This window comes from Panonychus citri, unplaced genomic scaffold (assembly GCF_014898815.1).
Source record: "Panonychus citri isolate SS breed McGregor unplaced genomic scaffold, ASM1489881v1 Contig00090, whole genome shotgun sequence".
Classification (NCBI taxonomy): Eukaryota; Metazoa; Arthropoda; class Arachnida; order Trombidiformes; family Tetranychidae; genus Panonychus; species Panonychus citri.
The window spans coordinates 367,455-385,222 of NW_026515495.1; the positions used below are offsets into that span (position 1 = coordinate 367,455).

Here is a 17,768-nt window from a genome sequence, read left to right on the forward strand (position 1 = left end):
ATTTTTGTTAATTAGTTTTGTTAATTAGTTTTGTTAATTAATTTTGTATTATTTTGTTAATTAATTTTATATTTATTGTTCACTTTCATATTTTATCTCCCATTTAATATTAATCTATTGTCATGTAAATAACTTTGCTACTTTGATTTAAAAAAAAATTAGTTTATTAAAAAACTTTTGAACATGTTAAACAATTTGGTGTCATTTTCAATGTGTTCACATTCGCGAAACATCGTGTAAAACTTGTTCAAGTTTGATTGAGTTGATAGTACGAAAAGAATACAGAAATAACCACAAGCTGTTGAGAGATTACCTTGATACTTGTGAGGATTAACAATTATATAGTTTGAAACTCGTTCAATGAATGTAAGTACATGTCCTTTCGGGGTCCGACCGAATGAATCAAAGTAATGACCAACTCCTTTATCATCAAGGTAGAGTGACACCCAGTGACTTCCCTCTTTATAACTTTCATCCAAGTTGATTATGATTGCCTTGTTCCTTTCAAGGGTTACTGGTAGTCTGTCAAGAGGGAAAACTCCTGAAAACCAAGGTATCTCTTGGAGAAGATACATAATCTCGTGAGTAGTTAACATATTTAATAATCCAATGTAACGTTACGTTCCTTGTCAATTGTAATTAGATTGTCGAACTGTCCAAACACAACCACTTTAACTGATGATCCTAACTTTTCAGCAAACTTAATGTCCAATCTTATATTACCTCTCTTGATTAGAGATAGAGTTCCTGTCTCAGCTCCGATTGATCCATCAGGAGATAGATCAAAAGCATACAATGCAAAATTGGAAGGGTAATCTTCATACTTGATGTTAAGTTGAGGGATACCTTCATCTTGATTGAAACATCGGTAGAGATTAATGAATTCTCTCATGTAGAGTTTTAACTTGTGATTCGGAGTATATGGAATAGATGGTATCATCACACCGTCAACAGTGAATGAAACAAAATTGGCATTGAAATGTCTGAATTGAAATGGATCGAGGTAAATACTTTCCTCTTGAGCAGCATCCTTTACCAGACCGATAATAATCCGTCTTGGTATTACACCATTATAAACATTTTCAAAAGAGGCTGATGATTGACCAGAAGGAATAGAGAAACACTTGACATCATTTCTTGTAATAAAGTATTTAGCTGGACTTTTCTCAAGACCAGTAATGATACTCTTCTGAGCTTCAGGGAATAATTTAACTCTCTTGATATGTAAAGCAAAGTGATCAAACTTGATCTTATAATTGTTGGTATCAGCAGCATCAGTCTTAATAAGAGCAAAACCATCGGGACTTTTGGTGAATCGGAATGACAATGGTAGACCATTAATTAGAAGTTTGTCCTGTTCACATAACGGAGAGTGTAACCGAAAGTAAAGATCAACAGAAGATTGTAATCTTTCTTCAGATACGTGAAACCCTGAGTCAACTTGATTAGGATGTCTGAAGAAGAGATCTTCCAAATAAGCTTGATAGTGATATGTATTGTTAGCTTGAACAGTATTGACTGATCCAATTGCAACATCAACTTGTTCAAATAATGCATTACCAAAGTTTTGAACAGCCTTGATTTTACTCGTTTCTGTAAGAGGTTTATTATCTTTTGACGTAACAATAAGATGAATATGAAGCATGGTAGCTGCCAGATCTGTAAAGTCTTCACTCGCTGGAATATTGATTTCATAAAAGTTATTAGACTCAAGACTCGCACTAGGACGATACTCCACTTCATAGCTACTTTCAATTGCTGTTTGAGTTGGTGGTATTGAAAACACTTGCAGTTCGGATTTACTTGCAGGCATTGATGATTCATGTAGGTACTCCATTATGAAAAGATATCACGTTTAAGTCTCTTCAAAGCTTTTTTTTGTTTAACACTTCGCTTTCTTATACCACTGCCAGATTGGTCTAGTAACTCGTTTAATTTTTTTAAACCTTCTTTGGCTGAAGTTCTTATACCTTGTTTCCCGTGAGTTTTGAATGATGTACGTAAGTTGTTTCCTTGTAAGTAATCATTACCAATATTTATCCCTGTTCTTACTAACTGTTTACCCAGAAATTTCAAGATTGGAATCCCGAACCTCCTGAATACTGATCCAAACCCGTATCCTCTCTGATAAGGTTGTCCTCTAAATACTGTTATGTCAGATAATCCACCTGCTTGTTGTTGATAATGATGTGAGAAATCACTGTCACACGAACAGTATACTTTACGGTTCATCTTTAGATTTTTACTTCACTTTATATTGTTAACCTTCTTATACAGTCTCTTTACGTTTAAAATGTAAACTCAAGAAAACCCTTCCTGACTTGAACTTGATATTGTCACCACCTTCATCAACAATTCTTATACTTATTTCATCGATTGTATTTTTTCTTACTGGGTAATAGTAAGGTGTGGTGAAAGTGATGTGATGTAATGTGTCTACAACATTCTTGTTGAGAGGTATAACTCTTAGTACTCGTGCATTCGTATCCCCAACTAAGTGTTCATGTATAATATCTGTACAAATGAACACTAGATGGGCCTTGGGTCCGATATCAGGTTGGTATTGAGCCACGATAGAGAATGACTTATCTTTAACTGCTTCCATTACCTTCTTTCTGTAAGAGTACCCATCAAAGCCGAGGATTCTCATGAAAGAGAGATCATTCCACAAGGGAAAAAGATAATTCACTGAGTTCGGGGGCCGCCCCAGGTTCATCATAATTTTTTCTTTCTCTTTACCATCATCATTCACTTTAACTAATGAGAATACTGGTGGCTGTAACTCATTAGGCTTCAGACTTGGATATTCACTTCGGTAAGATGATTTCATACTAGAGTTGATCTCTTCAATTAGTTTGTCACTTTTTTCACTTTCTGAATAATCAAACTTGTACATCCTTTCACCAATATTGAACTTGTATTTGATACTCCGTTTATTTCCTTTATGTGCTAATGGATATATTATCTCTTGTACGGCAACTAACCATTCTCCATCAAGATGTAACGGTTGAGGTAGACGGTTAGTAAACTCTGATAGAGTATTGTTCTTATGAATGTCCATACTTGCATTGGATATGACATCAACAACAAACTCATTCGACATTATTGACATGATCGACCCAGGCGTTAAACTTATCAGGGTATCCTCTATACTTTACAAAATACTCTTTTTTCCTTGTCTTGGGATTAACTCTCGTCTTCAACACAGTTGTCTTATACAACTCAGGATACTTGGCTGGAAAGAGTTCATCATGATAGAAGATTGATGTAATAGGTTCATCACCCCAATCAACAAGACGGTAAACATAACCTTGTGGTGTTAGTTTTACCTTAGCTACTTTAAACACCTCTTCCTTCCACTTTTCAGTTGCACCCTTCTCAAATACCAACTTCTTTACCGTGATTCTAACTTCATCACCTACTTTGAATGGTTTTTGCTTAGAAGTGTTATGTTTCTGACCCTTGAAGATGTTACTTTTAGCCGTATCTGGGTCACTTAAAGCATCAAGAGGTGACATCTTAATTGTTCTGTGGTATGATGAATTGTATGCCTCCATTAGATCATCCAACACGTCAATATACCTTCTTGTCTCTTTTGCATTGAAGTATCTGTATATACGACTCCTTAATGTTCTGTTGAATCTCTCGACAATAGCACACTTTATTGTTCCATCAGTTGCTGTAAAATGATTTACCTTGTGACTTGTAAGGAAGGTTCTCAAGTAAGTGTTGACAAACTCTTTACCTTGGTCAGTTTGCAGTTTATCAGGTTTTCTTCCCGACTTTTCAAAAATATACTTGATTGATTCAATCATTGTCTTTGCTGACTTATCTTTAACCGGTACTGCCCAAGCGTATCGACTCAAACAATCAATCAAAACAAGAATGTACTTGTTATTTTCTCTTGTTACCCAAGACATGTCCATCAAATCTCCTTGCCACTGCTCGTCAATTTTATCTACCAAAATTGGTAATCTTGGGAACTTGTTATTTGGTTGTCTGAACAGTGAATATGTATCTTGTTTGAATAACCATTTCTCTACATCTTTGTACTTTAAATCAGGGATTTCTTTCTTGGCTTCAAAGTATAACTTTCTTACACTTCCAAATGAACCAGGAGATTTAGGATCGAAATAAATTTCTTTTAACTTTTTGTCAGTTGTTGCCATGATGAAGGGAATGATTTCTGTACTTCAAGAGCTGTCAGTGCCTGTTTATTATGAATTAGTTTTGTGGCATCTGTCTCGCTCATCAACAGTGAATGTATAACCTGATAGTATCCATTAGGTGCTCTTGCTTTTGTCTGTTGTTTTCTTAAATGCTCGACAATCTTTTTAACATTACTGTTGTGAACTGGTTTCTTGTCCGGGCCAAGAATCACATCATTCTCTCCTACAAGACCTTTGATACTTCTCAGTACTAACTCCAATTGTTTTTTCTGTTTCTTTTTCTGTGATGATGTTGGTGTAATTACTCTACTTGTTGAATAATATTTACTGGTTGCTGGTGTACTTGTCATTGGCTGAGTTTCCTTGATTGTAGTATCCATAGGTTCATCACTCTCTTCCTGTTTAGTCTCATCAATTGATGAAGGCTCTGTTGCTGCTGTATCATAAAACTCTTCTTGTGTTGACTCTTCAGGTTGATTATAATACTCAACAGGGTCCAAGTACTTGTCACTTGCTCGTGCTACCATATTATTAATGAATTTCACTTTAGTTTCAGTTGGTAAATTTTTATTTAATATTTTTCGTGTCATACTAGGTCTCAATACATTTCTCTTATACTGATCCTCAGTTACAAGATACATTCTCGTTACTGTATTCATTGCATAAGTTTGTTAGCTGCTATTGTAGCTAGTATTGTAAGAGCTGGTTTTATTAACAGTGGTAAGAAACCTCCTGCTTGGTTGATGATTTGTCTTTTATTCGGACTTTTCAACTTTCCAGCTAATTTACGGAACACATTCTTATACCGTTTTAATTTGGTTTTGTAATGTGGTTTGACTGGTATTTTCCCACCGAGTATTTGTTTGACTATATCCACTAGAACATTGTAAATACATTTAGGGGAAGTTGCTAAAATCTTCTTCCTCTGTTTAACACTTTTGGCTTTAGCCAGTGCTTGAAGACAGGGAAAATACTTGATTGCTTGTTTAACTGTCATGATTGAAGTTTATTAATAGCTTAAGATAGAGTATCACCTTTCTTATACTATGTATGATGTTATGTATGGTTCTTCATCGAGAACATTACTTAGAAACCTTGTCTCTTCTGGTGTCTCAGGTTTCAAGTCAATAAAAAGATATGAATAAGGTTTCTTTGTTGCATCTTCATAAATCGATTGTAATTTTGATGTTTTACCTGGTAACATTTGTCGACCGATAGACGAAATGATTGATTGATCCCTTGGATTTTTAAATAATACCAAATATTGGGCATTAAGGGAAATATTTCTACTTTCTTTACCCCTTGTGAAAAAATTTTGAACCAGTAATATCACTGATAGGTTACGGTGATGTGAACCTTTCGTAAACAACTCACTTATAACCTTTGAGCTTGTTGACTCTAACATAAGATCATCTATGATGACCCACTCTGGCTGAACACCGTCAAACTTTGATATCATGTTCTCAGGCAGACCTTGGATGAAGTTTACCTTTGGCATAGAACCAAAGATACTCTGGTACTCTCCGTAAAAGTAAGTTACTCTTGCCGGCTCAGGTAAACAATACTTACTTACATTATCAAGAAGTCTCTTTAACCAGTAAGTTTTACCACAACCAGTCGGTCCCGCGACCAACATGGTGAAAGGATGATGTAAATAAACGTTAAAGGTAGACATGGTTAAGTTTGAAAATTATTTAATGTTTTTCTTAAACAGGTTAATCAACGACATCGATACCATTCTTATACTTTTTCATATAAGTGGCCATGTCTTGTACAATAGAAAGGGAACATTTAAATTTGATTACATTTTGTTTATGATTAATACATGGTTTTCTATCATCATTTATTGATTTGCACGAGGCTCCATACAAGTTGTTTATGTTGACATAAGGAATATCCATCCAGTCCAATAGTTCCTCTGATTGCTTTGACTTACAGGCTGTTAAGACGTATCCATTTTTCCGACTGGCTCTGAAGTGCTTGACGATTATCTCCTTCATCTCTTGAGTAGAAACTCCTTCGTTATTGATTTCGAGTCCGTGAAGATAAGTGGTAAGATACTTGGCTTGATTCTTTTCATCTTGAGAGAGAGAACAATCACAAGCCTTTCGAACTTTGAGGTGAATGATACGACCATCAGCTAACAAGGCAACTTCAGCAGGATGGAAAAGATTGTTGATATAGAATCCTTGTGTGTCGAAATAAGCACAAATGTGATCCATGTTTACTTGATGAAGGTCTAAATCAAAATGATGGTTAACCAAGTTTTGTCTCATCTTATATATACATAAACTTGGCGAGAGATTCGAATACAAGAGGATCTGATCTATAAAATGAATTAAGTGCTTCCCAATCGATTTTACACTTCTTATACATTTCTGGATCAATAAGATCAAGATCATGTAGGAAAGACACCTCTGGCACATATTCATCCTCGGTAAGATCACTCCATCGTCGTCTAACCAAATCATGAATCGACAGCTTAGTTGATAAGTACTTGAGATCAAGTAGTTGTTGTATTGGTAAATTTTTTTCAGATATTAAGTATACCAGAGCAGGAAGTAGTGGTCTCCAGTAATTGAAGTGACCAGTTGATAATACAATACCAGGTTTACCTCCTTTACTGACTTTGAACGTCTTGGGACCATCCCTTTCAATCTTTAAATCAAAGTAGTTGAGATCTGGAGACTCATCATTGTAAAATTCAGCATGGTAGAAAACATGTCTTAACTCGGAGGGTGTTAGACTTACACCACATTTGTTACCCATATTGAACGATCGTATATCAACTCGACGGACCTTATCAGTGAACATCAATCGAAGAGTTACACTCATTTTCCAGATAGTAAAAAAATACATTCTTTTTTCCATATTGAACACAACAAAACTTGGAGACCTGTGAAAGTAACTCTAGTGAAGGTGAAGGAAAACTGATGATTTTCCTCAAGATTCACTCAGTTTATATACTATTTGATTTGACTCGACGCATGTGTAATAGATTGAGCTAGAGATGTATTGTTCCAGATACAATAAGTTTATATTACTGACTCTTGTTCTAGAGATGTCAACTTTATGTGTGTTAGAAATGTATATTAAATGATAACCTGTTCTAGAGATGTCAATTTTAATGTATACGAAATGTTGGTTTTAATATGTTTCAGAGATGTCAACTTTATAAGTGTAACTTAATGTACCTGTGCTAGAGATGTATCTGTGTTAAACATGTACTTGTGTTAAAGATGTCCCTGTGATAGAAACCTACGTGTGCCAGAGATGTACCTGTGCTAGAAATGTATCTGTGCTAGAGATGTACCTGTGCTAGAAATGTACCTGTGCCAGAGATGTACTTGTGCTAGAAATGTACCTGTGCCAGAGATGTACTTGTGCTAGAGATGTACTGTTAGAGAGGCGTCAACTGTGCCAGAGATGTCAAGTGTTAGTCTCTTACTACTGTGAAAGTTAATTACTACTAATAATTATCAACGATTAATTTTTTTCCTCTCTCTCTCTAATCATCAGCAATCAATGTTGTTGATTAATTTCCGTTGCTATTGATTGAAGTTCATCTAATCATTTACATGATAATAATGAAAAACTTTGACACATTAAAGTGGCTAAAAATAAACGATGAAACTTGAACTCGATCAACTAAACATCCTTTTTCAATTGTTTGGTGTATGAAAATTCATGAGAATCAGGGGAATGTGATTGATAATTCATTGAATCTGAGTTGCAACTGGTGAAAATGAATCAATCGTATTGGCAACATTTTCTTATGATAATTTTCTCGTGTTTGTATTAATACGTTTGTGTGGATATCAATGGACACTTCGTAATTTATATATATACATTGAGTATTCTGTTTACGCCTCAAGGTTCATTTTCATCGGCTCAAGTGATCAGAATTATTTGTTATCCACTTGGCCTCGAAATTGAACTTTGAACAAACAATATAATGAGATAAAACTTTTACTATATTCTAGGTGACATTGTTCATCTATTACTGATGAAATATCCCACAGGAAAGACGAATAGTCAATATGAGGGAAAAGAACTTGAAATTGTTCATAGAATAACAAATGGAATCGATCTTTCAACTTTATAACCTTGAACTTGATGAAATCATGAGAATTGTGGTAAACTTTTCCCTGATACATTCTGACACAAGACATGATATTATTCAATATGAATTCCAAATAATAACAATTGATTGAACTGTTACCAAGAATCCCAAATTTCTATTCTTGACTCTCAATTGTTCAAACCTCAACTCGATTCCATCATATGAATATGTTCATGGTGAACGGAGAAATGAGAATTTATCCTTCCATTGATGGGAAATTATGATTTACCGTTAGATTGATTCATTTTTTTTCCTCTCCCCTGACAAATTTCAAGCTTCAACTTTTACGACTTTTTCAACCTTGATAGTTATATTAGATTACCTTCATGATTAACATGATAAACATCATGAGCATCCTCATCATAAGTGATAAAGAGCAAGAAAGTTGAAAAAAAAAGTATAACAAAATTCATTGATCACACTACAGTTTCTTTAACAATCTATCCTTTGGTTAATTATCTCTAATCTATTAACCAACAATCAAGGGTGACGTTGATAAATTCACTTAATCATTATTCAATTGACAGGGAAAAAAAAGCTTATCCAACACTTTATAAATTCTGTAGCAAATTTTCAGGGCATTCAGTTGATTTTAAAGTTTGCAACTTTGAAAATGAATATTGTAACATCCATGTGAAACCAATTCGATAACTCGGTTTACGTAAATTATTATCATGATGATTTACATGATTGTCGAGAATCAACTAACCATTTTAATAGGAGAATTTAGGAAAATTTTCATTCATCAAGTGAAAAGAAGAAGATAATTACTCTGAGATGTGAAGATGAACAAAATTGGAATCGCAGAACTTTGAAAGGTAATAATTTTACCTTTTTTCCTTTTTCACCATGAAGCTACTTATTAATAATATCGATTCTGTAAAGTTCTGCTGAATCAAATTACATTAACTCACTTAAGAATTGATTATTTAACTAGACTATCTCTTGATGGAATAAGTGAAACTTTCAATAAGCTTTTACATGGTAATTCTTATCAAACTGAATCAAATTGATTATAAGATAATTCAGTTTGTCAAAGTTTTTGTTTGATGAATTAGAATTGTAATCGAATAACTTTTTACATTTGTCGATATTTACAATTAAATTTATTATTATCATATTCAAGATAAGTAACAAATAACCAGATCAAATGGTTCATCATCATCATGTAAATTCATCATGAAAATTCAAGGAAACTTGAGTAAATAATATTCAGTGAACCAGATAAATACTCACAATATAAACATTCACAATTAAAATGCAATCAGTTATCAATAATCATCTCCCATGGTGAATGTATATTAACTGGAATTAATTAAACAACATTAATTAATTAGCAATAATTGATCATCAATTTCAACATGATTCTTTCATCATGAATAGATCACATTTATCTCTCTCTCTCTCTCTCTCTCTCTTTATAATAGATCCTGATCTCATTTAAGCTCAGATGAATTCATCATGTACATCATTGAACTTACTCATGGACTTCCTGATGATTTCAATCCAAATAATCAGAATTCACTATTAAACTGTTAATGAATATATTTCAATCTGATTGTTTTCCCTTTTCCATTATTACAATAACATGTTAAGTTCAAAGTTGTTATTGAAAAGTGAAATGATTTGTTTGTTTTTTTATTCATTTGCTTCCGTAACCGTATCATAAATTGTAATCATCATTATTGATGAGATGTAAAAGTAAATTGTAAACATACAATTTCAATATTACTCAATTCAATTCAATTCAATTCAATTTTATATAATTAACCAATCATTTAAATTACTTTGATAGCTGATTAAATATTTCATTTTCAGGAAGCAAACAATCAATTTCTCTGATTGTATTTAAGGTTAAAAATTTGGGAGACTGTAATAAATTAATATAACACAATATGTTACTTTGAATAATTAGTTACAATTGTTGAGTAAATTAATTACATAACAACTAAATTAGCCGATTAATCAACTAACAATTTAACTGTTTCCTACGCCATCTAATGGATGGAAATTCAGATAATCGATTTCATTTTTTTTTCTTACTATTCATGATTAACCTTGAACTTATCGGGTTATTAATCATTTACTGTTTATTCAAATCTAATTACAATTACTGATTTACTAATAAGTCGTTCAATTAAATTGATCCTCGAACTTCAATTTACTCAAGATACACTTCAGCTGATGGTATTAATAGATTCTTCTGGCTACCAGAATCATTTCAATTCTCAATGAATGTCTTCATAATCAGCATCTTCTTCAATAGTACCAGTATTTAGCATCTTTTTACTTACAGGAAAAAGGTTCTCCCATGGTGTTCAACCCAACATCTAGGAACTTTTTGGTGAGGAGAAAATTCAACAATATCGTGAAACTCAGTACCATTAGAACCAATCAAGACATGGCCATCGAATTCATCCTTCAATATAAAAACATCTCGAAGCCCATTGACCAAGACTTAAATCTGATCTTAAAAGATGGAGATAACTATCAACAGTCACAGGGGATATTTCATTCCTAAATTGTTCAGCCATCATGGTTGGTAGTTAATGACGAGTTACAATCAAAGAAAAATAAATTTACTCAACACTCAACAATTAAATTCACTTGAATAATTAGTACACCAAACAAAAAGCATAAGAATCAACACCAAAGAGCAATAGATTTTTAATCAAGTGTTTAACCTTTATAATTGTTTGCAAATTCAAATTGATTACCTGATGTACTAGATTAGATTATGAAAAGTTAATCTTATTGGATTAGTAATGATTAGAATGATTTACCAAAAAGAAACGAATCAATTGAATCGATTAATTTGATTGTAACTCAAGAGATGGCGATTCAATGGCTGTTCAAGTTTCCATCATTCGGATGAGGATTTGATGTTACAAAGTGAGATTTGTATTCTAACCAGAACAAGAGAGAGATGAGAATCGGATAGACTTTTGTAAACTGTTTTTCTTTCATGTTTCATGTTTTATGTTATCCAATTTTCCTTAATAACAACAATTAAAATGGTCAAACAATCAATTGGTATCCACCAAATGAACTTACGGTGTTTCAAGTTTACATTTTGATCGGGAAAATTTCATCTAATTGATATTGATTGTGATTAAGTTTTTGCTTCTTACCAACATCAACAAACAAGGATTATATTCACGGATTAGTCTCTATTAATTAATGGATAATTTATCTAATTATTGGATTTAACTGAGTGATAATATCTTGTTAACATGTTGGTCCAATTGTTTAAATTAATCAATTTACTGTGTATACTTTACTCATCACTTTTAACATCAATAGTGTTGGTCAGTATTGATCAAGTGTTAATGATTGATGCTGACCAAATGGTTAATCATCACCAGAGTAACCGAGCACAACAACAACAACAACAACATCAAAAACAAGGTAAAATTAATTAGTTGATTTAATTTTCTTACGAAAAAATTAATCTTCCCATTTAATATCAATCAGTTTCTAGTTTTGATCATTGAACAGTTAAATGAATTGAAGAGTATAAGTCAATGAGAGAAAAGCTTGGAAAGTGTAAATCAACAGGTAACAAAATTGAATGAGAACTTTTTTTCTCTATCAACATGATGATTATCATCTCTTGAGTTTCTCTCTCATTTTCTTTCATCTTTATACATTAATCATCAACCATTGAGAAGTTAAAAAGGTAAACATTATCTTAGATTTGATTGATGTTCACATAGAGACACAGGACATTAATTAGATCTCTGAACTTTGATCTGATTTCGCTCTTGTTTATCCATTCGGCTTAATTGTTCATCTCAAGTATTATCATCACAATCTCTCTCTCTCTCTCTGCATTAATTATCAATTCTTATTTACTTTCAATAATCTCAAAAGTCAATAATGATGATACATTATTAATAATCATCTTGAACATTAAGAAATCAACTAAGTAATTAAGTTGTAATGGTAACACAGGTAAACATTTATCATTTGCTACTTAAACCTCAACAACAATTAGTAAATATGTATAAGGGAAAAAAAATTGTTCCAAAAGTTTGTAATAGTTAGTAATCTGATTTATTAGTGAATATAAAGAGATGATAATATTTAATATTATATTTTATATACTCTATTGAAAATTAATAATCGATTAACTGGACTTTCCCTATTTAATATTGATTAATTTTCTCTCTGTCCAGTCCATTATCATTTTTACTGTTCTAATATAATTCTCGTTATTATTATTGATCGTTATTAGCAGCATAAAGTTACAATAATTTGATTCTTATAAAAGTTTTCTCTCTCTCTTCATGATTAATGTTTCTGAAGTGTTTCACTCATTAAGTGAATGGAAACTTTGATTCAATTTTTTGTTTCTCATCTTATTGAGTTTTCATGGGACAGTTTGTGAGTAAAACTTTGAATCGATAACAATATTACCACTGAGAGTCCATCTATTGTTTTAAAAGAGAGAGAGAGAGAGACAATTGTGTCTCTATTCTGATTTGCATGGTTGACATAATTTCAAAGTAACTTGATTTAAAAAGAAAACAATATTTGAAAAGTGTTGTCATGTTTTTCCAGCTCGTTGTCAATGGTTGGGTTCACTTTAACCGCCGTCAAGAGGCTTAAAAGTTGAGAGGGTTTAACACACAAGAGAAGATGAACTTTGCTTTACATTTCCCTCTCTCCATCTTATTAGTAATAACAAGTCTCGTTACCGGAAGCTGTGAGTGAGAGAAAAACAGAATCTCATGTCATGAAGATCATCATTGAACTGGGATAGGAAAAAGGAACATATGAATGATGAGCAAGATGGAGAATGGAAAAGGAACAAAAAAAAGGGAAACTTGTTCTTTTTGTTGTTATTCTTTTGCCTCCTCCTTGACTTTTACCCTCTCAGGGGTCCAACAAATGAGACTTTGGGCTGGAATAAGATGATATCCAACCAAGAACATCATCTTTACATCTCATCTTCACATTTTACTCTCGTTTACCTGTAACTTGCTTGACTACATCAACTACATTTAACATGAAATCATCATGTTGATCTGTTTATAACTTTTTTCCTCTCTCTCTCTCATTTCTTACCAAATGACCGATGGGCAAGGTAGTTTAGTAACACATCATAGTATTGAATCAATTCCATCAACAGTATCATGTCACTTTAGGTTCACGATTCTCAATCTTCCAATGTCAATCATGTCTATTTCTTAAGTTATCTTCATCTTTTTATATTTTCTCTATTTCTTATTCAATGCAACTACCTGTATCTCTCTCTCTCTCTCTCTCTCTCTCTCTCTAAACTACCACAACTTCAATTACTCTGATTTCCTCCTCCTTTTCAGGGGTTTCAACTAATTAATTTCTCTTACAATATTATTAAGTCATTTTCTCTTCATCAATTAACTCATTTGTATGCGAGTACAAAAAGGGTTAGTACAAGTTGACATCAGAATGTGTTTACTTTATCCAATGTTTCACTTGCCTAATACCCTGTAGATTGTAAGATCGATAGCCTGAGGGTTGATGAAGATGATGTGACAAACTAATGAAGATGAAAATGATAATATGTACATTTTTAGTTCTATTAGTTTATCAATGGACATTTAAGATTGGACAGTTATGTAACTTATCTCATAATCTATCAGCTTATGAAAGACATTCACTCTTTACTTTTCCCTAATGGAGATTCACATGAAAGTCATCTTAACTTTACCATCTTCCCTTTGACCTAAATGTCCTCTAATTGTATCCTGATTATCATGATTAAGATAAGATTCTTTGTTAATTGTGATTAGTTAAGCAAATACAAGAGGGTAAGCCACGTATTCATTTCTGGTCATTGTCCACTTTCAGACAATTGAAATTTTCTTTGGCATTTAAATTGTTTCATGAGTGATGATTATCTTAGAGTTACAATTTTGATTAGTGAATTAAAATTGATTACGATGATTGTTCATTGATTATCTACAAGAAACAAAAAACAAAACAATACAACAAACAGAATAACAATTGATTATGAGAATTGAAATTTTCCTGATAATCAATCTCTTTGTTAATAAATCTATCCAATTATCTTGATTAAGTGTAACCAAGACAATTAACTCTCAACACGGTTTCTTAATTTGTATATGATTATATAAATGAACAACATAATTTTCAATCATTTTGATCACTTTTCATGATGGAGAGATGAAGATGAATTTTCCTCCTCCTGATATTAATAAATATGAGGGTGGTAAAGGTAATGATAGTGAGCACAGGTAACGATAAAACAGAAAGCGTGTTCAATTATCGTTAGAAAAATTCATCGGCGTGTTAATCATAAATCTTATGGCACGTTGAATGAATTAGGTGCTAGTTGTTTCCCTCTAATTAATATAATATACTAGCATATTTATGTAATTATATGCATGATAATGTGAAAGTAAAATCTCAACCTTTACCATGTTAATCATTTTCTCAATTTAATTTCCTTCTCCCCGTCAAGTTAATTCATATATATAATATAACATTTGATGTGGGTCTTGATGGTAAATGACAATAGGTAATTGGTTTTCTTCAATCTGATTTTCAGGTTGATTTCAACGTTTGAAACTTGAGAAGGAATCATTTTCCATTCAACTGAATCAACAATTTAATCTCAATAATCAACATTACGGCTCATTCAGCTATTTACCTGATATATTTACACATCAAATTGTTGTTATATTAGATGAAATTTTCCAATGATGATAATGGTTGAGAGAGAGAAATGAATTAACCCGTTAATTGTGTTAAAGGGCTTCAATTTTCATGGTTGTTGAGCAAATAAAGATTATAATTCTGTAAGATAATCCTGTTGATAATAATACGAATTACGAAAAAAAAAGTTCAATTTGAAAAAAGAGAAACAAAAAACTATCAAGATTCAGTGAACCGTTTTCTCTTGAACTCTTAACCGCGTACGAAATGTTTTCCCCTGAAATTTTCTCAGTTTCAATTGAATAACTTTCTACACTTTGATTACAATTATCACCTATTTCCAATTAGTCGGAATATAATCGTAACCAATTAACAATTACTCTCTCTCTCTCTCTCTCTCTCTCTCTCTCTCTCTCTCTCTCAAATGTGGTTATCGAAGCCACGAACTTTTTTTATCATCGATATTCCTTCGTGAATAACTTTACCTGGATTGAGAAAGTTTCATGTGAAATCAATTTGATTAATTAACGAAATTAATTACATTTATTATACACAACAGGGAACATGATAGTGTTAATTATTCACGATTAGAAGATAAATGTTTATATTATTCTCATCAACAATTAGAATCATTTGTCTTTTTTGTTAATTCTAATTCTAAGTTTATGATTAAGTTTGATTGAGATAAATACAGAATTAAATTGATCACCGTACAAGTGAATTCATATAATACATAATAAATTGAATTTATTCAGCAATTAGGCAATCATATTCATTGGAAAAAGTGAATTTTTTTTTCAGGAGAAGGAAAAAAGTTCTGATCTCATTTGATATTCATTCATTTTTATTTGACTTTCAATTCATTTTTGTTTTTAGATTTTTTTTGTTATTCTATTTTCTGGAAAAAGATTCAACTGAATTGAACTGAGTAGAGAGAGAGAGAGAGAGACTGAAGAGATGATAATGATAATGATGAAGAAGATGAAAATGAAGATGATGATGATGATGGCGATGAGCTTGAAACAACGCCCTAGGGCTAGAAACCTATTATTAGCATTTACTATTAATATATTATCATTCTCAGTTATTATTACATTTTCTTGGACTTTTTTTCATGTTCATCCATTAACGATTCCAGCCTCAAGTCTATTCATCTATTACTTTTTATTTCCATTTCTTATATAATATTTTTTTTCCTCTGTTACTGTTTCCATTATTGTTCATATTTTCATGTACACTGATTAATATTGATTCATATTCTCAATCTTTCAACTGAATTTGACTTGTTCTCTCTCCCTCTTTCTTGGTGAATCCTTCATTTTCCTCTGAATTTTTAATACAATCACGATATTATTATGTAAGCTAATCTAATGGACCTCAACAATTGTTCATTCTTATCATTTTAGTTTGGCAGTTCTGATTGATTCAGTTATTATCATGGTAAATATTCAATTTAAATTTATTCTCAGCTTAAAATCATAATAATAATAAAAAGAAAACGTTGAAACTCAATTTTAATGTTTACATTTTCAAGAATCAGTTTGATTATATCAGATTTTTGCTTCATTTTCAATTTTTTTAGGAACTTTTTTTCCCAACTTTATGTATATACTTTTAGCTTTTGGAAAAATGATTGAATGAGATAACATTTCCCTGATTGTTATCATCATTTGTTCATGATGCTGAGGGATAACAGATCGTTGTTTGAGTTTTTAATTGAAATAATTATCCTCTTAGTTGATTTTTACATTAATTATGAAGCTGGAGAAAAAAATTGAACTTCCAAAAGAGATTCATGAAAACATAATGTTGTTCCCTATTCATTTGTAAATTACTTTGTTGCATGATAACTGAGAACCATATATAACATTCAGATCGGTAATGATCATGAGAAAAAAAAAACTTGAAACTTGTTTCTCAATTTTTGATATTAAGGTTATCACCTTTTTAATTTGTAATTAGATTGGCATTGAGATTAAGCTGATTACAATTAAATCCAATAAATCTAATTGATTTATGATCTGAGTCAAATCGATTTATTGAATTTGTATTTTTTTTCACTTTAAAAGTTCATAATTTTTTTGTCTACTCTATTTTTAGATTCAATTCTTTCAGGATCATGATGATCATGTATTAGAAAAATATTCCTATGCTCTTAGATTTTTATTCTGTCATCACTTCAAATCTCAATTCTCATACATCATAACCGATGAGATTTTTTTTTCTTTTTCTATTCTTGAATATTATCCTCATACCTTTAGATATCTCTCTCTCTCTCTCTCTCTCTCTCTCTTCATATTGTCTTGTTCATTTTCTCTCTGAGCTTATGCTTTATTCATTCACATTTTCTGAAGAGTAAAACAATCTCAGGAATCTTATTCATAATTTATTTCCATTCTCATGCAATTTCATCTACTGTTTTCAGTGTAAGTTCTTAACACACTCTCGTAAATAAAACATCATGATAATCATCGTATCATCATCTTCATCATCATCATCATTCTGATCCTTATTTCGTGCTAAACAAAATCAACAGCAAAGACAAAACTCTAAGCAAAACAATCTGAACATTTGAGAGAAAAATTTTCACAATGAAATATGAAAATGATGATAATCAAAACATGATTATTATCACCATGAGTATCATAGCTACTACTAGAATTCCTCTCGAGAGAAACTTGTAAAACTAGAACCATCTTCCTATCGTCTCATATGTTAATTATGTTGATGACTTTCAACTCGAAACTTTGTCAGGGTGAACAGATTACATGATGATAAAGAATGCAATCAACAATTCACCCTGATTCCAG

General features: G+C 31.7%; 2 protein-coding genes across 3 annotated transcripts in view; one reads left to right on the forward strand and one right to left on the reverse strand.

Moving 5' to 3' along the window:
* Positions 1-598: 598 nt before the first annotated feature.
* On the reverse strand, positions 599-1,837 carry LOC128387418 (uncharacterized). Its single transcript, XM_053346608.1, has one exon. It carries the CDS (start codon positions 1,835-1,837, stop codon positions 599-601), a length of 1,239 nt encoding a protein of 412 aa, XP_053202583.1.
* Positions 1,838-11,195: 9,358 nt separating this feature from the next.
* The window catches only part of LOC128387425 (adhesion G protein-coupled receptor L2-like), a 69,532-nt gene continuing 62,959 nt past the window's right edge, over positions 11,196-17,768 (forward strand). For both annotated transcript variants that reach the window (XM_053346618.1, XM_053346619.1), the window contains exon 1: positions 11,196-11,700. In XM_053346618.1, the coding sequence (XP_053202593.1) occupies positions 11,526-11,700 (175 nt within the window). In that variant the 5' untranslated portion in view covers positions 11,196-11,525. The remainder of the gene's footprint in view (positions 11,701-17,768) is intronic.